Raw genomic sequence first — 22,640 nt, 5'->3', positions numbered from 1 at the left:
TTCATGGGAGCAAGAAAAGTCAAAGAGGATTATTGATAGGGTAAAGCACTAGCATTCACTGGAATTATCCTTATCCAAAGATTCCGACACAATCTGACACGGCAGTGTAATCTAAAGCAGAAGCTGGGGCCCATGGTAGGCAGCAGCATTATGCTGCTTGCCTTCGTGTCCTCATCTTCCGGGGATTCATGGGAAGAAGAAAAGGACGGAAGGCTTTTAAATATCACACACATAATAAAAAAGAGACTGAAATTGAAGTTGTGTAAAATTTCACACATAATAAAGATAATAATCAGTCAAAATCCAAGAAGAATTTGAGCATGGTCTAGGGAAATGAGATAGATTAACACAGCATAGGGCATCATCTCCTCACTTGGCCATCATGACTTTAACGAACTCGTCGTAGTTGATCTGGCCATCACCGTCCACGTCGGCTTCGCGGATCATCTCGTCGACCTCCTCGTCAGTCAACTTCTCCCCGAGGTTGGTCATGACATGACGAAGCTCGGCGGCGGAAATGAAGCCGTTCTGATCCTTGTCGAACACTCTGAAGGCCTCCCGGAGCTCCTCCTCGGAGTCGGTGTCCTTCATCTTGCGTGCCATCAGGTTGAGGAACTCTGGGAAATCGATAGTTCCATTGCCGTCGGCGTCGACCTCATTGAGCATGTCCTGCAGCTCTGCTTCGGTAGGATTCTGCCCTAGTGATCGCATCACAGTCCCAAGCTCCTTGGTTGTTATACAGCCTGATTAAGTTTCATCCAAATCGAAAAAATAACTATCAAAATAGTTTGCAAAAGAACATGCATTATAGGCTCTTGACGAACAAAATGGATATATGTCGTTCAATAATAAACTATCAATCTGATAAAAAATAAATAAATAGAAAGCATCATAGATTAAGAATTTTTAAGAACAAATTCATCAAACATATTCCAGTCCGGAGTTAATTGCAAGTGCTAGTTAAAATTAATCAAACATCTGTTCCTCATTTCGTTTTTGACACAATGAAAAATATCATGTTGGTCGATGGCCAATGAAGGCTTCCCTTCCCCATCTATCACAGCCACTCCATACCCCATCGTCTGCTTTAGTTGCTTTGATCACTTCTATGCGAGCTACTTCCACCCGAACACCTCCATTGACACCAATCCAATCCACAAATCCTAGATGTCCTCTACCCAGTGAACAATCCTCTAAAGCCCATCTGGAACTCCACTGGACCTCAGCCTAGTTAATCACACCACGAAGAAGTTGCACTCACAAAGAGTTCAATCATGAGCAGACAACCTAGGTGGTAACAAGTAGTAGAAGCGGCATCACAAACATTCACAATCAAGGATCAAGCAGGCAGCCTCACCATAGGCAAGCTGGCAAGTAGTTGCGAGTAGTGAAGTGAACCCCAGCTTCAAGGTCATGGAAGTAAAGATCAGAAGGGAAATATTTTCCTTGCATCACCATCAAACAAAGAAAATGATCTATTTTCCTCGTAAAAAATTTTCTAGAAAATATTTTACACAGACAAATTACTTTGTGTGAAAGAATTATACCTATAATATAATGGGAAAAAAACTGATAAAAAAAAGTTACAAACAAGTGCACTTTTTGAAAATTTCAAAAGTTCAAGAACTTCAATCTTATGTAATGGCAAAGAAAACTAGCGAACCTAAAAAAGTGTAGGAGAACTAGATTACCAATCTAACTAGACAAAAATAGCTGAACAAACTCAGTAAACAAGTATGCTTTGAGAAGGTTTATAAAGGTCAATGTCATTTCATCAGACTTGTCATAATTTGCAGGGGGAATGAAGAAACAGGATGCAAATTGACATTGGAGATTTTCAATGACAAAATCCTTTTTTTTTAATTTCCGAACAGTGTATTACAATCAAAAAGAGTAATTTGCTCATTTGGCTTACAAATTTTATATAAGGGCATTATAATCAACCATGTAATCAATAAAATTGTTGATATCTTATGTTGTGTAAAACTTAAATTTTGTGTTCTCTTTAAAGTTTTGCGTGCTATACATGAGACACATTTTTTCCTCCTTTCCTCCTTTTTGTCTGCTATTATACTAAATTATTTTGAAGCACTGTCTTTATATCCACAATATGTTACTTCAAGATTTAAATTGTATTGAGCAACTCAATATTCATTACTAGTGTCATATTAAGTTTTAGTATTTATTTTAGTTATATTGCACATTACAGTTGTTCAGATATTACGCCATTCTTTCATCTGTTTAGCTTCATGTTTATCTTATCAAGTACCCATATATTATTCTATGGAAAAAAAGGAGAAATGTGAAACGGTCAATAGGACAACTCCATTCAGATTACATGCATTATAGACATGGGAATGAGACATCACTATTATTTCAATATGGGTATAGAATTATTGGTACTATATTCACTCCTATTGAAATGGGAATGAGACATCACTATTATTCAAATATGGATATAGAATTTATGGTACTAATATTAATTCCTAGCTTATTTTCTATACTAGAATTCTAGAAAGATATTATTAACCGAATTAGACTATCACAACCAAATGGATAGACAAAGAAAATGAAGCTCCAATTGAATATTAACAAATTTGAGTCAAAAGTGATGCAAGAAACCAGATGCCTCCTACATAACATAAACATCATTCCTGTCTATCTTTGAAGTCCACTGGCCTTCTTCCAGTCACTCTGTGTCTTGCAATGAAGTGAAGGGACTTGCATAATACAAGTTATGGATAAACAATCTAATCTTAAAATCCCACCTTAACATAACGGAATCCAAAATAAGCAAGAGCAGATATGCTAGTCAACAGAATATAGCTGTCACAACTACAAGAAAGTAAAATGGACTGGACAAGATTAAGACTAGTTTCTGACCTTTCATTATACAAACGCTCAACTAAGGTCCTTTTCTCGTCAAACGAACATAAATCAGGATGGACCTGCTGATGATATTTTCTTATATTGAATACTATAATTATAAAAAAAAAACGAATTTTGAGGCTTATTTAACAGCGGCTTTTTACTAAAATTTCAACTTTAGCGTTGACTATCCAACCCAAGGCAATTATGGTGTAGGATACGGGTGCGACTATGTAAGGACTTAGAAACGAACAAATCTGTCTAAGCAGATCGAGTAGAAGAGTAAGCTAAATCTAATCAACCCGAGGGCAATCCATCAGTTCAATCGAGGATATCAACAAAACCCCTAACCTGCCCTGCAAAGATCGAGCAAACCATAGAGAAGCGTCAGGCAGATCCCTATAGTCAGGTCGATCTAGCAAAAGGCCGATAGCACCGATCCGTCCACAGAGAATCCATTAAAAAAAATAGAGGAACAATACCACTGACCAGAAAATCAGTGAACGAAGAAGAAAATAAATGAACGAGATCCAAGGACAAGCCATAAAAGTGGAAAGGAAAGGGAAATCGGACCGTCGCCGTCCTTGTCGAAGAGGCTGAAAGCCTCCTTAAACTCCGCGATCTGGTCATCCGTCAACTGCTCCGCCATCGACGACCCCTGTTTTTGCTGCAATAGCAACGGCAGGACGGAGGAGAAGGGGAAGAGCTTTGGCTAGCAGATTGGGAAACGGAGATTGGGAAACGGAATAGTGCGTAGAACTTTTTATATACAAAAGGGAGAAAAGAAAAAGCGCGTCCTGGAGAGTAGAAAATTACACTTTACCTCTCCAAATTTTTAAAATTTAAAAATATTAATTCGGCCCTTAATTTATTAAAATCAATATATTTCACCACCTTCAAACATTTTTAAAATAAGATATTAAACTAAAATTGGGTTTCCTTTTATCTATATTAAAAAAAGAAAAGAAAATGGAAATAGAAAATTGGAGAAGTGGGTTAATTTGGGGTTGGGCCAGAAATGGGCTCAATTTGGACTTACCAGGCCTTTATCGGCTTGACCAATGTTGATTCGGCTCTGAACCGGGTCAGTTTGTACTTCGTCGGATTAATTCAACTGAACCGGGCCGGTTCACTCGGGGTTTCCTTCGCATTCCATTGCGATTTGGAGGAAGGGGATCTCAAGCCCGTCTCCTCCCTACAGCGAAATCCCTCCCTCATTCAGATCCCCATTTTCCCACTCCCGATCTCCTTCTTCCTTTTGAACGGTGGTAGAAGACTCCCCTCCGGGTAGACCCTACTGTGGCTTCAGTCTTCTTGTTGTCGTCGAGGTATGTCTCTCCCTGGATATTGTTCAGTCTTCTTAGGTTGGGCGGATAATTTAGTTGAACTTATCCGTTCAAGTGGTTTTCCACCGAAAGATCTGAATTTGTTTAGGCATTGGGTTGACTTTTTGGTTGCGTATACATGCCTAAAGTTGTGCTTGTTTAAGCAGGGTTTACTTTATGAAATAAGATCTGATTTTGTTTAAACATTGGATTGACTATTTGGTTGTGCATACATGTTATGGGTTATGCTTTCTTAAACAGGGTTTACATCCTCTCGTGAAATTCTTTTATCAAGGAATTTGAAATTGAAGGAAACCTTTTTCAGTAGAGATTGATTTTGCAAAACTGCTCTGCCTTTCAGGTCTTGTATTATAGATTCTTGATATGGCCGGTACTGCATGCTTCATTATCGTCAGTAGACATGATATTCCAATTTACGAAGCTGAAGTTGGCTCCGCAGCAAAAGTATCATCTTTCTTATCTTTGGTTTCTCATTTTATCTTTCATTTTGATCTTTAATTCCGTGCTCCATTTTTTCCTCTACTCAACTTGTATTTTGATAGTAAAGTGATAGTATTTCCACCAATAATTTCTCTCATGGCACTATTTCTATATGCCACACAGTCACTGTAGCAAGGACTAATTTCTTAAATCACCATTTGTTTAATGGTTGAAAGTTGTGCATTACATAGCCCTCCTTTCTCTTGGTCAAGAATGTTCACTTATAGAAGAAGGGGAGCTTGGCACAACGGTAAAGTTGCTGCCATGAGGTTACAGGTTCGAGTCTCGGAAACAACCTCTTGCAAAGTAGGGTAAGATTGCGTACAATAGACCTTTCCCTGGGACCTCACATTAGCGAGAGCTTCATGCACTAGACTATCCTTTTCTTTTATGTTTTTTATTACTTCCAGATTGTAGGTATGCATATTTATATTGTATTCTGTGTCCTGTGGATCACCTCATCCGCAACAAACTGCTGGACATATTCTCTTCCTTTACATATTTATATAGGCATTGGTGAATATTTGTCTACTAGCTTTTTATTCATAAAAAAGAATATAAAATTTAGTTTTTCAAATTAGTTACTAAGAGATCATTGCATGATTCACACTCACTCTTGATAAAATCTCACTGAAAATTTCCATATATTCAATGAGAGACATCTTGAATAAAGGATTGGGCCAAACCCAATTTTAGTTGGCGAAGAATGATTAATGGCAATTATCCTTGACAATCCAACACTTTTTTGTGCATAGCATTATGTAAGATTCTCCATTTTGACGCTTGAAGTGCATTTATTTCTCTTTTATATTGGTCACTTGTTTTTGTGCACAAAGAATTTGTTTTACTGTCATATCAATCTTTTTCATTAGATCATTGACAAGTTTTTGTACAAGTTAACTAATGTCGTTGCTAATTATATGCACAATGGAAATTTATATATTAGATATTTATATATGTCAGAAAGAAGAAGCTTCTCAGCAGCATCAGTTCATTCTACATGCAGCTTTGGATATTGTAGAAGACCTTGCATGGACCACAAATGCTATGTGAGTCACTGTAATGATGCTTTTTTTTGTTTGCTGTTTGTACACTGATTGAACTGATCCTTACTGTCTTCTACAATGACCTACGCTCAGTGCTTATGTGATTGCAGGTTCTTGAAGGCAGTGGATAAGTTCAATGATCTTGTGGTGTCTGTATACGTTACAGCTGGTCATATCCTAATGACAGTTCTTTGAAATAATATTCTTAGTAGACAATTTAATAGAACTCTTAAAAATGCCTTTTCTTTGCTCCACTTTGTTCTAGAAATGAGAAAGCAAAGTGCATAAAATTTCCTAATTAATCAATTGTCTAGGCTACCAATATTCACTGATACATTTCACAATTTCTGTTTTTCCATTCATAGTTACCTTGGAAATGTTGAAAGGAATTCTGCAAAATCATGACTAGAAAGTTGAATTCTATTAGAACATTTCTTTAGGTTATATTATTGATCTATGGGGGTTGCTTTTCACTTTTGTGTACTTTAACCAACTTCATACACACTAGATTTATGTTATTACATGATTCTCGTAATGAGGATGGAATAAAGAGCTTCTTCCAAGAGGTCCAGGAGCTATACATAAAGGTGATAATTTTATAGCATCCATTTTAGTTTCTATTTCTGGTTTAATTTAGACTGTCCTTCCTAAGGTGGAAATTGTTATAAGTAATTGATAACAACAATCATTACCTAGAAGCTGTTTATTTTCATAAAATTGTATATAGAACTTGACAGAGTTCCATGTATAAAAAGCAAGTCAACAAAGATAATACTACTTATGCCCATCAACATAATTAGCTTCCATTATATTTTAAACTTTCCGAAGCCTTAACAAGTTATGGACTTCAATTATTGCTATATCATTACAACAATTCATTGAATTGATCTTGTGATGGAAAAGAAGAGAATAAATTGTTCACTGGATATAACAGACCAGTTTGTGACTTTGGTCTTAATTGAGTATTTGGTAGCATTTGAGAATTATATAAACAGCTACTGTTGAATGTCGTCCCAATGCTTGGATGAAAAGGATCAGGGATTGTGTTAGTCATGGCAATCTTTAATTGTCTTGTGCAATTGATAGTTAACATGATTATACATAATTTAAGAGATCTAAGTATTACTTGTAATAAGCAATAATGCTATAAAAAATGCATAGAATTTAATGGAGGTATATTGCCCATATATCCAACTCCAAATAGTTGACTTAGAAGCACTTGCACTATGCAATATAATAGGTAAAGTCAATATATGCTTGTAGTATAGTTTTTGTTTAGCAAGATGTAAGAGAGACTTAATGGCATAGTTGATCTTATGGTTTACATAATTGATTTGCAATATAGATTTTCATAAAAGTAGTAATATAATATCGACTAGTAACTTTGCTCAATGACTATGGATGGAAGCATTTGAAGCTTCTGAATGAGATAGACTTTCGACATAGTTATCTAGATGAGTGTTTGTCAGCGTATTTTCGGAAGTTTTGCAATGCAACGAATCATCAGTTTATTTACGGGATGAAATCTGATCAAATTAGCAGGCTTCAGAAATGAATCATCAGTTCACTTAGGGATAGGTTCATGTTGGATTTATATTTGTTTTAGTTCCCTTGCTCATCCTGTATTATGCTTAGCGATGTGAGCAATCTATGCTGATTGTATGCAAGTACACTAGAATGCGAGAATTAAGAAAGTACTAATCAGGTTTCTCTCATCTCCACATGAACAGATCCTGTTGAATCCACTTTACCTTCCTGGTTCGCGCATTGCATCATCACACTTCGACACCAAAGTTCGAGCCCTTGCAAGAAAGTATCTGTGATCATGGTAGAATTCCTCATCGACAAACGTTGACCCCTCAAATACAGGCTAGAGATTGTGTGATCTGGCCTCATTCCTTCTTTCCCCTTGCTAGTAGAGTACATGGTAGACATACCATTTTATTTTAATGATGCATTTGTTACACTGAACTGAACGATACATATTGTACCTGAAACAGCTCTTCTAATGTTGATCGGTTGATGTTTAAGCATGTAGAAAGAATTGCTGATTGAGCAGTTTGGATCAAACAAATACTTAAATTCTTTTGCCATATCAATAATTGATCATCTATTATTTGTTTCTGACAAAAATAATTATAAGAATTCAATCTTAATGTAAAGTTTATTGTGTTACACTTCTGACAGACTTGAAACGGTGTGCTTCTGGATTAACCTACTTAACATTTTGGCCTAATTCAAGAATTAGAACCGCCAAATAGGAATTGATGTCGATAGTTACAAATGCTCCTCAGATTTAGGCATGAACAGAGGCCTCTTCCAAGGAGTTCAATCTTTAAAACTTGCATGCAAGTTCTCTTCACATTCCAAATCAAGAAGAAACTAGGTTTCTTGAGAAACTTTTGGGAGAGCATCCTCGCGCTCCTTTAGCCGTCGTTCCCTCTACAGAGGTTAAGAGAGCAAAATAAGTATGCGATATATATATATGACATAGCTAATGCAACTTTCTGCAATCTAACTCTGGGAAGCATGTGTATTAAAATTTGGCTAGCAACTATATGAACTTTTAATATCTAGTGTTTTCAAAATAACTTAAACATGCTACTTTTAAAACTCTGTCGATTGATAGTCCCGGCAAGGACGACGGAATTGTTGGGGTATCATTATGATCATTGTTTTTTTCTGTATTACATAAGGTAAGAACATATGAAGATTGATAAGTTTACGGAAACAAAAAGATAGAAGACTTTAAGAATGCTATAGCTATAGGGGTACCTGTCCTTGTAAGAATGCTATAACATTGTATGGACTGTATGATAAGAAAAATCCTATCTTCAAACAAAGATGCGTACTTGAACCTACTTGAACTTTTTTGAATCACCGTAACTCTGTGACCACTTTCAACTACAAAATAAAGATGGTCAAGAGCAATGCTTCACCAATCACATCTTGATTGGTTTACTGCTCTAATAATCCAAATAAAGTTAAAAAAAACACCTTCTAGGCGATGAAAAACTTCTTGGTATTCCAAGGATAAGGAAGGATTAGAGATGCCATCGGAGGGGAAATCATGGCTCTAATCAACATTAATTACTAGGATATAATGATTAATGTTCTACCTGAAAGGAACTCAATTTCTATCCAAGGTCTAGATAATCCACATTTTTACACTGCAGATGAGAAACTGCAAGCTAATATGTCAAGTTCATTTACCAAGATATCTAAACCCTAAACAAAAGATGGATCATTACTGATCCAAATTAGACGAGGGATTTCATACTAAAACAAATTAGATACAAGAATAAAAACATAATTTTAATAAAAACAGGGGCCAAGTGCTCCATTTGAGCCTCATCCTTATCTCAATTATCAGTTTATGTTTTGCTCCTATCAATTTCAATTCTTCGAAGAAGTTGAATAATGCTTGTACTTCATAACAAGAATAGCATGATGCCGAACAGTTTTGAATGAAATGTGGAAGGTATGACCTTAAACTGAATTCTTCAACTAGGATAACAAAGACTGTTCTCAGTGATAAGATGCACGCATTAGTTCGGATACACAGATCCTTCTTGTTGTATTTTGAGTTCAACCTAACGCTTAAGTGATTTCCTGGCCGAGACACATCAACTTTCAAAAAAATTGACAGAAAGAAGAAGAATTTAAGGAGGCGAGCATACCCGACGTTCCCAATAGGGAAGAAAGCAGACAAAGTCGTAGACTGGAGAGATGGTGTTGACGAGGACCAAATTCAACCCCGTGAACGCCAGAAGCGACATCATCGGCCGCGCGCTATAAGGCATCTCCTACTTTTTATCGCCTTCGCCTGCAACCGAATAGAATTCTTCGTTGCGATGGCGACTACAAGCAGCCAATGTCGATCATAAAGCTGAATCAGGGACGGCGGCGTCTATCGCTAGGGCATGAGAGAGAGAGAGAGAGAGGCGGCAGAGAGTCGGCAGGAGAGGATCAGGGACGGCGGCGTCTAGGGCAGGGCTCGTAATTTTAACCAGGAAGCGCCTTTTTAATTATATACCGGGACCTGGTGGCGTAATAAATAACGGCCGATATATCAACATCCTTTTGCATTATAACGTTTCATTCCCGAGAAGACATATCCGCGCTGGACGAAGCGTCGTCGTCGATTCTCTGGAGTTTTCTGCGGCAGGTTTCTCCTTCGGCGCCTCCGTCGGATTCTTCGTCGCTATAGAGGAAGATGAACGGCGGGCCTTCTGGGTTTCGTAAGCGTTATTCCGCTCCCGTCCTGTACGATCTCGATTCGGTTTAGTCGATAGTTTGATCGTTATGTTTTAATCCCTCCTCCGTTTCTGTTCTGCAGACAATGCTCCAGTGACGAAGACAATCGTGGTCGTGAGCGCTTTCCTCACGGTTCTGGCCGGTGTTCAGGGTCGTTCTCTCAGGCTCGGATTGTCGTATCAGGTTTTCCCTTTTTTTTTTTGCGGATCTCAATGTTTTTTTTCTTCTTCCGGATTTATTTTATGTGGCTATTGAAGGCTCTTTAATTCTATGCCATCTATTGCAATTTTTTCATCTTTCCATTCTGTTTGAATTTGGAAATTGGATATAAGTTTTTCTTGTTGGGTTTGGGCAAGTGGCCTCGCATGGTCTGCCTTGGGTCTAACAGGCATGTTGTTTGGGTCTAACAGGCTGGTTGTGAGAGCTTTTTTGTGCTTTTTATATTTTGTCTTAGTTGTACAAAGTTTTCATCTTCGGAAGTGAGCAAGAGCAGCAAATGTGGGAGAGTAAAGAGCTGGTAGAGAAGTGAGTTTTCTTGTTGGAGAAATTTTTTTGATGCACGTAGAGCATCAGAATTGAGGTTAAATTTTGTGTGTTGTTACTGTCACTACTGGGAGAATAGTTCATGACGATTGTTAACTTTTAGACTTTGCTGGCAACAATTTGTTCAGATTGTTGTTTATTCTTTGCCGTTGTATTATATAGGCTTGAATTCTCATCGTTGACTAGTTATACATGGAATCACTTTATGTTTATCTTGCATCTCTTTATGTTTTTTATCTTGTTCTCTTTGAAGGGGAATAGGGCTAGTGCCCATTGTATTGCTTCTACCATGAGAGATGGAAAATTCTGTCAAGTCAAAGGCCTAAAGTTCCTTAGTGAGGGAGTCAAAGAAAGACAAATAAAAGGTCTTGATATCCAGAAAAGAAGGATAGGTCAAAGCACCCTTATTCATCCCCTAATATGATATAAAAAGGATGGGTTTTACAACTTGAAGAAGCTGGTAGTTTTTCTTTATTGTTTCAGCATTCTTGGTGTATCAGTTTGATCTACAGAGGGTGGTATAAGGTTTTAAATTCAAGAACCTATCTTATTAGCTTGATCCAAATGATGCTGGTTTGGTTGTGTTGATACTTATTGTCAATGTTATCACACCATGTATCTTTACCTAATTCCACTCTTTTCAGCGGATAGGGGTGGTTGGTTAATGTTATAAATTCTGCAGCTTGAGTTGATCTCTAACTTATGAATTCGTGAAGAGGTTGTTGATTATGTTCCTATTTGGTAGAAGAGGAAGCTGTGTAGTCCAGGACATAGGAAACATTATGATTGATTTAATGGGCAAAGGAGCACTAACGACATGAGAATTAGAATGTTATCTTATTCCTCTTTTTTGTGAATATTTTTTATATGTGTCTTGACTTTTAATATTGTTTTGTTGATCATATTTCTAATATTCAATTATTATTTTTCATATCATTTTATTGACAGATCTTCCCTTTTCAAATTAATCTGATCTTAGTAATGTTGTTGAATATATTTTCAAGTTTATTCAACCTGTCTACATTTCCTATGGCAGGACATATTTGGAAAGTTCCCACTATGGAAGCTCATTGCTTCCACCTTTGCTTTCTCATCAACACCTGAGATGATTTTTGGCCTTTACCTGCTTTATTATTTTAGGGTCTTTGAGAGACAAATAGGCTCCAATAAGCATACGGTAAGAATTCCTTGTGAACTTGCTTGTTAATTTATGGAATTTGAAGCATGCTTTTTGTAGACCATCAACTTAAATGATAGTTTATATCTTTCTTTTTTTGACCATCTTGCCTTATTGCCTTATTGTTGATAATTGATCTGCAGATCTTCATAATATTTTCTATATTATTGTCATTGATACTGGAGGCTCTAGCTTTAGCATACCTCAGAGGTAAACGCTGACAGCGACATCATTTTTTTTAGGAACATTATTGTTTAACTGGTAACAATTTTTTACATTTCTTTTTTTCCTTCTCTTTCTCTTTGCTTTTATTTTAGTCGAATAAATTTATTTCTCAGTGGCAATTTCCTCTTTGAATTTATAGGATTCAGTACAAATATTTCTATCATCATTCCCTTTTTGGTCACATTTGGTTCATTGTAGGAAATGGAATCACTATATTGCTATTGAAAGTCTTGAAAAGTATAACTTACATGTTTGATTAATGTAAGGAAATTGGAAACAAATGATCCAATTTTTTTTTGTTGACATGCTTAATTTATGAATTTAAAAGTGAAATAGATTACAACATCAAAGGCCAACAAGATGAATTCTGCAATCCTTTATAGAGCCTTATTGCATTCATCCACCCTCTAGATCTGCTGGCACAAGACATTAGCTTAGAGAGCTTAATAGCTTAAAAAAAAAGGGCAGCTGGGTGCACGAAGCTCCCGCCATGCGGGGTCCCGGGGAAGGATCCATTGTACGCAGTCTTTCCCTGCTTTTTGCAAGAGGCTGTTTCCAGGATTTGAACCCGTGACCTTTTGGTCACAAAGCAACAACTTTACCGTTGCGCCAAGGCTCCCCTTCCATGCCAAAATTAAAGTGACTTTGCTTTAGAATGGTCTTGGAATAATCTGGCAAATCGAACAGCCTTTCTTTCTTTCTTTCTTTTTTTTTTTTACTTTTCCATATAGTTGTGAAATTTCACCAAAAAAATTAACCAAAGCACATATATATATATATATATATATATAGAAAGTATATGCTGGAATTGGCTAGCAGTGAATTTCATAGTGAATGATTGTGAGTCCAAGAAAATAGATGAAACTCATTTGACAGTGCATACACCTGAAAAGGGTGGAATATATTAAACTCAAACACTACATATAGGGAGGATGAGAGATTTAATAGAATAAATCTTTCATTAGTTAATAAATCTGCCTGCAGATATTGCTTCTTTTTCTGTGGTTTTGATTGCAATAATTTCCATAATTTGGTACCTCTAATCTATATGAAACATATGTTCTTTTTGAAGAATATTTTTCTGAGTTTTCCTGTGACTGTAATTGGTCTTGTTGGTGTTCAGAAATCAACCTTATCAGTGTCTTTCTAACTCTGAGCTCTTGTTAAAGAATACACCCACATAAATATATATTAAGAAAAAATAAATTAATAATAGACACTTGCACTTTTCTTGTTTGAGCTGCTGTATTGACTGATGCTTCTTATCTTGATTGGGGGCCCTTCATTGCAGAGACGCTGAGTAGACTTGCTTCTGGACCATATGGCCTTATTTTTGCTGCTTTTCTACCCTTTTACTTTGACATTCCAGTTTCATCCCGGTTTCGTGTATTCGGGCTAAACTTTACTGACAAATCATTGATATATTTAGCTGGCCTTCAGGTGAGTTTTAATATTTAACTTTCCTTGTTTTGTAGATGATTTAACTTTGAACTTGATGTTGAATGAGCATATGTTATTTGTAATATTTATCTTCAGCTCCTTTTCTCATCTTGGAAACGATCCATAGTACCTGGTTTATGTGGTTTGCTCGCTGGGTCTTTATATCGCCTCAATGTGCTTGGCATCCGCAAATTGAAGGTCCATAATGCAAAATTTCTTCAATAAGTTTGAAATTCTTTACATCATTTTGTATGTTACAGTTATACATAAGGATATATTTTGTTCAAATGTTTTCCAGTTTCCAGAGGCATTTCTATCAGTATTTTCACGATTACCCTTGCCCTCAAGTGGTTCATCACCAATCTTGGCAAGAGGGAATGCTACTGGGAATACGCGACCATATCCTGGCCATCAGATGGAGGAGGTAAATACCTATTCTCATAAAATGCTTATTGAGAGTTGATTAGTCCTATTTCTCGAACAATTCATTTTGTTCATCATCTGAAAACTTGTGTTTATGTCAATTGTTTTATTACTTATTCATATTCATCCGAGTCAGACAGTTTAGCTTATAATGATTTACATGCCATTAAGTATAGGCCTTGGAGCTTGAAAGAAAAATGTTGTCTAAGTGAAGCTTAACTGTTTTGGCTGGCAAATTAGTTACTAAAGATGGGAGTATAACTCTAATGCTATGTCTGGTTCATGAAATGAAAATAATAAGGAATATGATAGTTATTTCAGGATATGGAGAATTAATTGGAGATACAATTGGAATATGCATCTCTATCCTTGGATCATTTTATTCTTATGTTAGATTTAATTTATAGAGATGTTTAAGTAATAAATAAAGAATTTCTCTCGGTAATGATAAAATCTCGCTAAGTAATAAACAATAGTTCCTTTGGTTTGTCTTGTTCACTTGTTTGTTGAGCATGCCCAATCTGCTTGGTCAATCTGCTTGACCGACTAGCCTTGTTTGCTTGTTCATCCCAATTTGCCCCTATGATCCACTTGGTTTGTTTGACATGTCTAGTTTGTATGGCTCAATAACTCTGCTCGACCTCCCCTGCTATTCAAATTATGCACTTAAAGAATGGAGTAGGAAAAAATAATGAGGGATAGCTAGAGAATAACAATTCCACGAGTTTGTTCTTTATAGGAAGTAGCAACCCTTGTTCAAAGCAATTCCCATAGAATAGAATTGCTATTCATCTGATCCAAATTAACTATAAAATTTGCAGCCCACTAAGAGTTGGCTAATTTTGACATCCCATCTTGGCATCAAGTCATTTCCATGTAGTCTGGAAGACAAAAGCCTAAAATTTAGTGGTTAAAAAGCATGATTTAAAATCTCAACCAAAGTTTAGGTCTAGACTAGAATGATACGATTTCGATAGGGCCGGCCCTAGATTTTGAAGGGTCCGATGCAAAAAAATAAAATAAAATGGGACATTTATATTCATATAAAAAATAATAAAATCGATACTATTAAAAAAAATTATTCTCTGCAACCATGCGGAGGTCCATGGTGCTGTGCCAGCGACAATTCCGATCCTACGTGTGGGCAGGAACAGTAAATTTCGCTAGTTTTGCTATCACATAATGCAATTTTAAACCATGTCAAAAAGTATCATGTAGTGTTTTCAATTAAAGTTCAAGCAATATGATATTGTTTCAGTGACCATGAGTTGTAGTATATTCTCCTTTGCTGATCGATCATGTCTTATTTTCCAACCAAGTCATTGTTTACCGTGTGGTTACAGGGTGGTTATCCTTCTCAACTAGAACGCAATCACTCTGACTCAACGGAGGCATCGATAGCAACATTGGTCTCTATGGGATTCGACAGGGATTCTGCAAGGCGAGCGCTCACACATGCAGAAAATGATGTCAACGTTGCAACAAACATCCTACTAGAGTCGCAATCATTGCGATGATATAATCTTTCTCGCCCAAAATATCTCCATTCTGAACTGGACAAATTGTTGAAGCGGATCTTTAGTTTACTCAATCTTATTGTTTGTATTTGGAAGCCCCAAGGGGTTTTAGAACTTGTTTCTGATGTTTTTGTAAAAAGGATGTGATGGCATAGATAGGTGGGTTCCTCAGTGAAATCATGGTGTTCATTAAATATATGGACATTCTATTTTATTAGGATTATATGTACACTATTTTTTTTTTTTTAAAAAGGATTATTTATATCCTCTAAAATAAATCAGTCGCATGATGAATTAAGCAGACTTTTTAAAAATAAAAAAATAGAAACCGATGGATTTTAACGCTAGTGAATCAGACATGAGTGTGCATGTTATTTACTCCTTTGATATATATATATATATATATATACACATACATATACACACGAGTTAAAAGTTGACTTGCTAACCTTAAGTATAAGTTGACTTGCTAACCTTAAGTATCTTTTATTATCTGTCTCATAATTAGTATATAAAAAAATAGCTCTTTAAAATCAAAATATTTATATATATTTTTTAAAGCATATAGATATTTTTCACACAACTTCATTTGTCTTTTTATTTTTACTTTTTGTGTATATTGGTTATAGTATGAAAATGTATCATCTATTGATGAGAATTTCATTCTAATTTTTAGTTTTCGATGATATATAATTTGGAGAATGTATAATTGTATCTCGTCGTCATTTTCTTCTATGGGAAATGTTATATCTAAAGTTCTCAACTAAATCTGGTTGTAACACATTCAAGTTTGTTAAGAATAGTAGTGGCTCTACAATGGTTTACCAATCCGCTTTAAATAATACATGACAATAAGAAACTCAAATATATTTATCTTATATATATTATGCACATTGTCAGAAATTAAAGATATTGTTTAAGTATTGTAATTTAAATAATTTAAAATCTAGAGCATTCTAATAATTTTTCTTAAAGTAATTTTCTCAAACAATATTATAAATGAGTATGCTAACCAGAATATTATAATAGTTTTTTTTGTAGCTACTACAATATGATGATCCTACCATGTTGTAGCAGCCACCACGTTGTAGCAACAACTACATAATCGTAGCTGCTACAATGCGATTAGACTACAACGTTCTAATCAAAGCATATTATAACAACTATGATTCTATAGTTGTTACAATATACTGGTTTGATCTAAGCACGTTATAATAGTTAGAGTACTACAACGTGGTCTAAGAGTTTTGTAGCAGCTATATAATCGTAGCTGCTACAACATGGAACCGTAGCTACCACAATGTTGTATCTGCTACGGAATTGTAGCATTTGGATGGAGTGACAAAATATTTAAGACACGTACATGGGAGAGCACACTACATATGAATGGCGATAGGCAAGCTCGACAAGGCGATGTGGCACTGAAGGAGTTGATCGGTAAAGATAGTGATCGGCGGCTCTATGAGGCCACACCGAAGGAAACCGAGTTCAAAGGGGGTTCAAAATGTTTGATTTTTTTTTTTATAGAGAAAGTGATTTTGGGTTTTTTAAATTCTGACAAAACACTGCTACAATAAAAAATTAGGCAGTCACACAGCATGAATCACGAAGAATATCAACTAACTAACTAACTATATATATACATATATATATATGAACAAAATACAATCAATATAATCATTTGTTATTATTTTAATCCTCTTTGCTACCTTAACTAGGTAGCATGTTTATGCCAAAACCAATTATATAACAAATATTTTATATCTTTACGTATTTATATATTACTTTAATAGCCCGACCCAAATATGCAGTAACGTATTATGCCTCCAAGAACACATCTACAGTTTGGATTTTCTATTTCAGATCAATGCCATTTTTTACTCATCCGTATCTGATAAATATAACCTCCCGTTCAAAAGAAACTTAAGTTGAATTTACAGATTATTATGAGTCTCACTTTAAACTGTAAGTTTAGATATTTTGGACAGCACATCCTCATTTAAACGGTTTAATTTTAAACTGTCGAATGAATATATATCTTAAATAAAGATTTGGCTTTCTAAGGAGCTAAGGAAAGAAAGCACCTAAAGAAGCCTGTCTAGTAATGACTTGGTTTATAGAATAATAATACATTGATTTAAAGTAACCTAACAACTAAATGTGATAACGCAACCAAATATATCTTCCTCCAGGGTAAAAAGATGAGCAAGCACATCCCAGCATAGCAGATCAGCTATATTCTTGGCAGAATGGCAGCTAACGAGCAATAATAGACGTGTTTGTCTCTGACGGCATGGAAAATAATTTACATTCTTCTCATGATGTTTTGTTTGTAGGGGAAGTAGTCCTGCACTTGATATCTTCCAGAATTGTGATGCATTGTCTGAGCAATGTCTTGGCTTGTGCAGTCTTCTCAATTTCACACAAATGAGAAAGCTCATCTAGGAAATGGATATCTTCATTATGTGGGGGAGTATCCCTATAGAGTTCAATCATCTGCAATAAACACTCTGAAGCAGCGACATGTACCTGAAAAACAGCATGATCAAATAAAAAAAGGTCATTGTCATCAAAATAGAAGATGGCAATTAGGGATGCGAATGAGCCTTAACTTTTTAAAAGTACTATTTTTATCCCAATATCTATCTTCATAATAGCTTGGGCTCTCTCTATTGTCTCTTTGCTATACCTATGTACATTTCAGGCAATTGAATAATGCCCTCAATCTTGAAGAATCAGCATATAATTGATGCATGGGCAGTTAGTTGATACTAAATACGATAGCTATGGTCTGTTGATACGGTTAGTTTTAGTTGACTAGCTGTTTCTGTATACAGATACCTACCACTTTGACACAGTGGCCTTGGCTAAAAATCAAGCTCGTCTTGTATAGATGCTGATTCATGCTAATGCTTGTTACCGATGCTATGGTCTGTTCTAATATCATTGCAGCTTGAGAGGGAAACTAGGTTGTTGACAGAGTGTACACCTACCATGTTTTCAGATTGTTTTGCACCATAATATTTAAATTTTCAAATAATTCATACAAGTAAGAAAACCCCTACCTAAACATTGTCCAGAGACCCATGGTATGAAATCCGGTTATTTAGTTATTTGACATCCCTTCTGTTTCTTTAATAACAAAGTGATTTAAAAAAAGGAAAAAAAAAATACAGAAACCGAGAGAAATGTCAAAAGAGCATTCTTCTTGTTAATCAATAATTGCTTATTAATGCTTTCCATACTAAATTTATATGTTTTCCTGGAGATCTGTGACAAAAGGATGCCTATTCACCCATTTTGTTGCTAGTTACACATTGAAAACTACTACAACATCAATCTCAAAAATTGCAAATATATCAGAGAATAATTAGAACTCAAATACTAATGTTTTATAAGCAATCAAGAGCAAGATGGAAAAAAGCCATATTAAAAAAAAATATGGCAATAATAAAAAGGAATGGCTAGACCATGTTGGACAGAAGTAACGACAGAACTAGAAATTCTAGTTGGCGATGGGAGAAGGGATGATGGGAGCTTACATGTTTTACTTATCATTTGCTTCTTGACTATACAAATTTTTTTCATCTACAGATCCTAGCAGAAACCATTTAGGACAAACAATAGTTGGGGAGGAGGGGAAACAAATACCTGAGAAATCTTCACCACATGAATACATTCAACAACTTTTGGTGCCACAGAATGAAATAACTGGTGTAAAAGAAAACCAATATGAGATTAAATAAAACAGTTCAGAAACTGCAACTGCTAAACCTGGGGAGAGGTTACCTCAAAAATAAATGGAGTTGAATTGTTGGAAGAAATAGGAATGCCGTGAGAAACATGATCAAGCTTTGAACACAACTCTTTAATTGAAGTGAAAACAGACATTTTGACTGCAAACCAAAAATGCAACGGAAGTACTTATCAAAATTTTAAGAGATGCTTTTGGATGAATCAACATGGTTTCATATATCAAAATATGAAGGTACCTGACCAATTTAAACCAGGAGATAAAGAAATTGATAACACTTCAATCAAATTTGTACTATTCTTCAAAATATCCTGGAGGCGAGCTACATGGATACAAGATGCAACACAATCTAAAACCTCATTGAGAGATACTGAAGTTTCTTCCATTTTATCTTCTCCTGTGGGAAAAAAATTCACAGGTAAACTTGAGCTGCACGATTTTTCATAATAACTAAAATAATTTCACGACACTTAGAGGAACAACTTGATTAAGTAAAATTTAACAATTATAAAATCAGAAACCCAATCAGTTGTGGTGCTTTAAGAGACTCTTGCACTTGAGCTTTTCAATTTGGTCTATTAAAAAATGTATTCCTTGGATACTCAAGATCTCAAAAAGGATAGATGCAAGTCTTAGAGTTACTCTGTTTATATCAGTCGACGCTACATTCTGAGTCTACCCATTTTTTTTTTTCTCTTTTGTATGTCTGTGACTTCTAGTCCTGTTTCAGAAGTTCTTCCTGCACCATATTATTCATCATTGCCACTTGTCGTGCTATCATGTATCTCTGTAAGAAGCCTCCACGGGCGGGATCAGCCGGTTATGACATGGTATTCTTGCATCATGAGTCGGGAGGTCGAAGGTCTGCGGCAGCAATTGCGATAATATCAATATCTGTCCGTGCTAAACACCTAAGACCGCCATGTCATAACTGGGCCCGTATTCACCGTGATTTACTCCCTCTCATACTTGTGGGGCCGGGGTGAGGGGGCCGCTGGGTTGGCGGTTCCAACCTTTTTTTGCATCATGTATCTCTGTAAGAAACTGAATCAGCCTCTAAACAAGCTCCTGTGTTGTCCTTAAATTGCTCCAACTAGAGACACTTGGGGTGTTCCTTTCTTATCATCTCCTAAGCCAAGTATTGAACTATTCCAGATCTAGCTCCCACAGTTTCTGACCATTCTGCTTCGACAGAGTAGAAGGCATTGTACTAATCACATGACATATGTTTCTCATGACTTCATGTCTCCAATTAGTATGCTTTCATGAACTGCTTTAATTAGAGGTAAATTCCTTGAATCAGGTAACAATCTTTGAGTACTTCACTTCTCTTTTTACATGTCAACTACCACAAGTAAAAAGTTAAATATTGACGAAAAATCCTAAGGTACAGTAAGGCGCAAAAATGGATAGAAGTTGAACTTATTTAACCATGAGATGATGGATATAACAGTGATTACATTTGTAAGCAAATCAGAAGAACAATATATCATAATTAAAATACAGCAATGTGTAAAACAGTAGAATAATTTATGAGCTCACTTATGGCTCCCAATAGCAAGGGAGTCATGTAACCATGATTGCAGTTGACAATAATGGGTTAACTCACCCCGAGTTCACATGATATCTACATGTTTCCAGCTAACATTAAGAAACCAGAGTGTATAGTTATGCTAATGCATGTGTGGTAATGCATGTAATGCCACATCTAGATTTGTAAGAAAACCGCATACTGCATGGAATCCATGTATGGATTCCATGAAGTCACAATAACATAATTGAGATGACAATAATTGTTTAGTTATATATAGCTCATATACTTTTGCATATTAGCATCCCACATTAACAAACCATGCTAGGAATAAAAGCAGTTCAGTGGCTATATTTAGAAACATATTTTTTTTGGAAATTTATTATTGTTAGTTATTAGAGTGATTGGTGTAATGAGTATAGTCACACATTGGTTTTTTTATGTTTTAGGGTTTCGATATTGAGTCCTATGCATACATGTAATTATTCCTTTATTATAATACAATACAATATTTTCCTTCCCAAATTCTACAATTATTAAAATAAAATTTTAAACTAATAGCCAAAAAAATGATATGCTATCAGACATACATTTCTGCAGTAATAGGTATGAACATTCTCCTTGGATGAACTTCAAATAGAGAAATGATCTGCTCAAGGAAAAAATCTAAAGGAAAAACTCAAAGATAGATACATAAAGTGATGTGGCCTACAAAAAGTGAAATGGTGGGCCATGAATATATGTGTCTATCCTTGAGCTTTTCCTTGAGTTTTTTCCTTGAGCATATCACAACTCCTTCAAATATTTCCTGGTTGAACTTATTTATCAATGTATAATATATTTAGAACAAGGTTTAAAATTTTGAGTTGTGCCAGAATTTCAGTTTATGATTCAAATGATACAGTTTTGGTACCGTATCATATTGTGCCGATAAAATTTCATTACTTTTTAAAATATAAATATATTAATTCTTTTTTCTATCCTTCCAGATAATCTGTCTCCAACATCTTTAAAGAGATGCTTAGTCTTTGTTTACTAGAGGGGAAAAAATAATGGAGAAGGGAATGGGGACGGAAGGAATTAATTGCAAAAAATATATTAAAAAAAGAAATAAAAGAAAGGAAAGAATAAAAAAAAATCCCATGTTGTCGGTCAGCCTCACAGTTGGGTGAGGCCGCTGCGCTCGTGCCGATGCTGCTTGGTAGGCAGAATGGTAATTCCACCCATGCTAACCGGCATGGCTCGGTATCTAATTCCGTGATTTGGAATGTGATTACAAGTTAGATTCTTCACGAACATTACCTGCTATCAATTGATTACTAGAAAATAGACTTGGAGGTTACCTGTCTCAGTAACTAAGCTGATGGAACTAGTATTCATGGTCTTGGAGGCAATAGCCTGTTTACAAACATCATAGAGCATAGGAAATACACTGGTGAAAAACTCAGGGTTGTTGAATTCCTTCACAACCTAAAAATTTAGAGAAACTGCAATTAGATATAGGGAAGTTAATTTTCTCAACAATGACGATAATGTCTAGATTCAATGTTTTTCCTTAGAAAAATCAGATAGGAATATGAATATTTAATTTCAGCAGATGCAGGAGATGGGAGTTCGTGAATAATCTGCAAGCTTCAGACATTGCAGCTCCTGATATTGATATGATTTGAAAATGCAAATACAAAGGAGGACTCACAACCATGCAAATACAAACCTTTGAGATGATGAATAATTATTGTACCAGAAAAATACAAATAGCATTGACAGGAAATTGTTCTTTCACAAAATTATAAGCAATAAATTAACTACTCATTCAAACTAGTAAATGTACAGAAAATATCAACGGTAATATACTGGTTGCATGGGAATACTTCTCTGGCACTTATCAATAAAGAAAAAAAAATTAGCAACACCTTTTCTGTGTTTCACATGAATAACTATCCTAAATCTTGATGTTCCTACAATGCATTACATAACTGTACTTGTGAAGTAAAAAGAGAAGAAAATTGCAGACTAAACTATTCTCAAACACA

General features: G+C 35.5%; 5 protein-coding genes across 7 annotated transcripts in view; 2 read left to right on the top strand and 3 right to left on the bottom strand.

Annotated features, from left to right (window-relative positions):
• Positions 1 to 247: 247 nt before the first annotated feature.
• LOC122038893 (calmodulin-3-like) lies at positions 248 to 3,619 on the bottom strand. The gene is made up of 2 exons (XM_042598859.1): positions 3,442 to 3,619; positions 248 to 743 (listed from the first exon to the last, which is right to left on the bottom strand). The coding sequence occupies exons 1-2, from the start codon at positions 3,515 to 3,517 to the stop codon at positions 370 to 372; spliced, it is 450 nt and encodes a 149-aa protein (XP_042454793.1). The 5' UTR covers positions 3,518 to 3,619; the 3' UTR covers positions 248 to 369.
• A 382-nt stretch (positions 3,620 to 4,001) lies between these two features.
• On the top strand, positions 4,002 to 7,773 carry LOC122038889 (trafficking protein particle complex subunit 2-like). Its single transcript, XM_042598852.1, has 6 exons — positions 4,002 to 4,196; positions 4,555 to 4,658; positions 5,658 to 5,743; positions 5,851 to 5,912; positions 6,242 to 6,327; positions 7,471 to 7,773. The coding sequence occupies exons 2-6, from the start codon at positions 4,578 to 4,580 to the stop codon at positions 7,561 to 7,563; spliced, it is 408 nt and encodes a 135-aa protein (XP_042454786.1). The 5' UTR covers positions 4,002 to 4,196; positions 4,555 to 4,577; the 3' UTR covers positions 7,564 to 7,773.
• A 103-nt stretch (positions 7,774 to 7,876) lies between these two features.
• LOC122038890 lies at positions 7,877 to 9,758 on the bottom strand. 2 transcript variants are annotated; one of them, XR_006127961.1, is made up of 2 exons: positions 9,421 to 9,758; positions 7,877 to 9,352 (listed from the first exon to the last, which is right to left on the bottom strand). XR_006127961.1 is itself a non-coding variant. In XM_042598853.1 (2 exons), exons 1-2 carry the CDS (start codon positions 9,541 to 9,543, stop codon positions 8,123 to 8,125), a joined length of 183 nt encoding a protein of 60 aa, XP_042454787.1. In that variant the 5' UTR covers positions 9,544 to 9,748; the 3' UTR covers positions 7,877 to 8,122. The 2 variants fall into 2 exon arrangements, 1 of the variants encoding a protein (XP_042454787.1); XM_042598853.1 differs by having other exon boundaries at positions 7,877 to 8,182; positions 9,421 to 9,748.
• Positions 9,759 to 9,825: 67 nt separating this feature from the next.
• Positions 9,826 to 15,545, top strand: LOC122038888 (rhomboid-like protein 20). The gene is made up of 8 exons (XM_042598851.1): positions 9,826 to 9,981; positions 10,080 to 10,180; positions 11,577 to 11,717; positions 11,861 to 11,927; positions 13,234 to 13,382; positions 13,479 to 13,580; positions 13,681 to 13,806; positions 15,149 to 15,545. The coding sequence occupies exons 1-8, from the start codon at positions 9,957 to 9,959 to the stop codon at positions 15,320 to 15,322; spliced, it is 885 nt and encodes a 294-aa protein (XP_042454785.1). The 5' UTR covers positions 9,826 to 9,956; the 3' UTR covers positions 15,323 to 15,545.
• A 1,780-nt stretch (positions 15,546 to 17,325) lies between these two features.
• LOC122038887 (proteasome adapter and scaffold protein ECM29-like) overlaps positions 17,326 to 22,640 on the bottom strand; it is a 53,097-nt gene continuing 47,782 nt past the window's right edge. For both annotated transcript variants that reach the window (XM_042598849.1, XM_042598850.1), the window contains 5 exons: positions 21,951 to 22,077; positions 19,315 to 19,473; positions 19,112 to 19,218; positions 18,974 to 19,033; positions 17,326 to 17,851 (listed from right to left, as the gene is read on the bottom strand). In XM_042598849.1, coding sequence (XP_042454783.1) covers positions 17,639 to 17,851; positions 18,974 to 19,033; positions 19,112 to 19,218; positions 19,315 to 19,473; positions 21,951 to 22,077 — 666 coding nt within the window. In that variant the 3' untranslated portion in view covers positions 17,326 to 17,638. The remainder of the gene's footprint in view (positions 17,852 to 18,973; positions 19,034 to 19,111; positions 19,219 to 19,314; positions 19,474 to 21,950; positions 22,078 to 22,640) is intronic.

The sequence above is a fragment of the Zingiber officinale genome, chromosome 1A (assembly GCF_018446385.1).
Source record: "Zingiber officinale cultivar Zhangliang chromosome 1A, Zo_v1.1, whole genome shotgun sequence".
NCBI lineage: Eukaryota > Viridiplantae > Streptophyta > Magnoliopsida > Zingiberales > Zingiberaceae > Zingiber > Zingiber officinale.
Note: the sequence above shows the minus strand (reverse complement) of the source record. Positions and strands in the feature narration are given on the sequence as shown.

What these genes read in the sequence shown, in the direction of transcription:
- LOC122038888 (XM_042598851.1), top strand. Translation starts at nt 9,957, where the DNA reads ATGAACGGCGGGCCTTCTGGGTTTC. An exon ending in GGCTCGGATTGTCGTATCAG is followed by an intron (nt 10,181 to 11,576) that starts GTTTTCCCTTTT and finishes TTCCTATGGCAG; the next exon opens with GACATATTTGGAAAGTTCCC. An exon ending in TATATTTAGCTGGCCTTCAG is followed by an intron (nt 13,383 to 13,478) that starts GTGAGTTTTAAT and finishes ATTTATCTTCAG; the next exon opens with CTCCTTTTCTCATCTTGGAA.
- LOC122038889 (XM_042598852.1), top strand. Translation starts at nt 4,578, where the DNA reads ATGGCCGGTACTGCATGCTTCATTATCGTCAGTAGACATGATATTCCA. An exon ending in AAGTTGGCTCCGCAGCAAAA is followed by an intron (nt 4,659 to 5,657) that starts GTATCATCTTTC and finishes TATATATGTCAG; the next exon opens with AAAGAAGAAGCTTCTCAGCA. An exon ending in TGTATACGTTACAGCTGGTC is followed by an intron (nt 5,913 to 6,241) that starts ATATCCTAATGA and finishes CCAACTTCATAC; the next exon opens with ACACTAGATTTATGTTATTA.
- LOC122038890 (XM_042598853.1), bottom strand. Translation starts at nt 9,543, where the DNA reads ATGCCTTATAGCGCGCGGCCGATGATGTCGCTTCTGGCGTTCACGGGG. An exon ending in TTCCCTATTGGGAACGTCGG is followed by an intron (nt 8,183 to 9,420) that starts GTATGCTCGCCT and finishes TAACCTCTGTAG; the next exon opens with AGGGAACGACGGCTAAAGGA.
- LOC122038893 (XM_042598859.1), bottom strand. Translation starts at nt 3,517, where the DNA reads ATGGCGGAGCAGTTGACGGATGACCAGATCGCGGAGTTTAAGGAGGCT. An exon ending in CTTCGACAAGGACGGCGACG is followed by an intron (nt 744 to 3,441) that starts GTCCGATTTCCC and finishes AAACTTAATCAG; the next exon opens with GCTGTATAACAACCAAGGAG.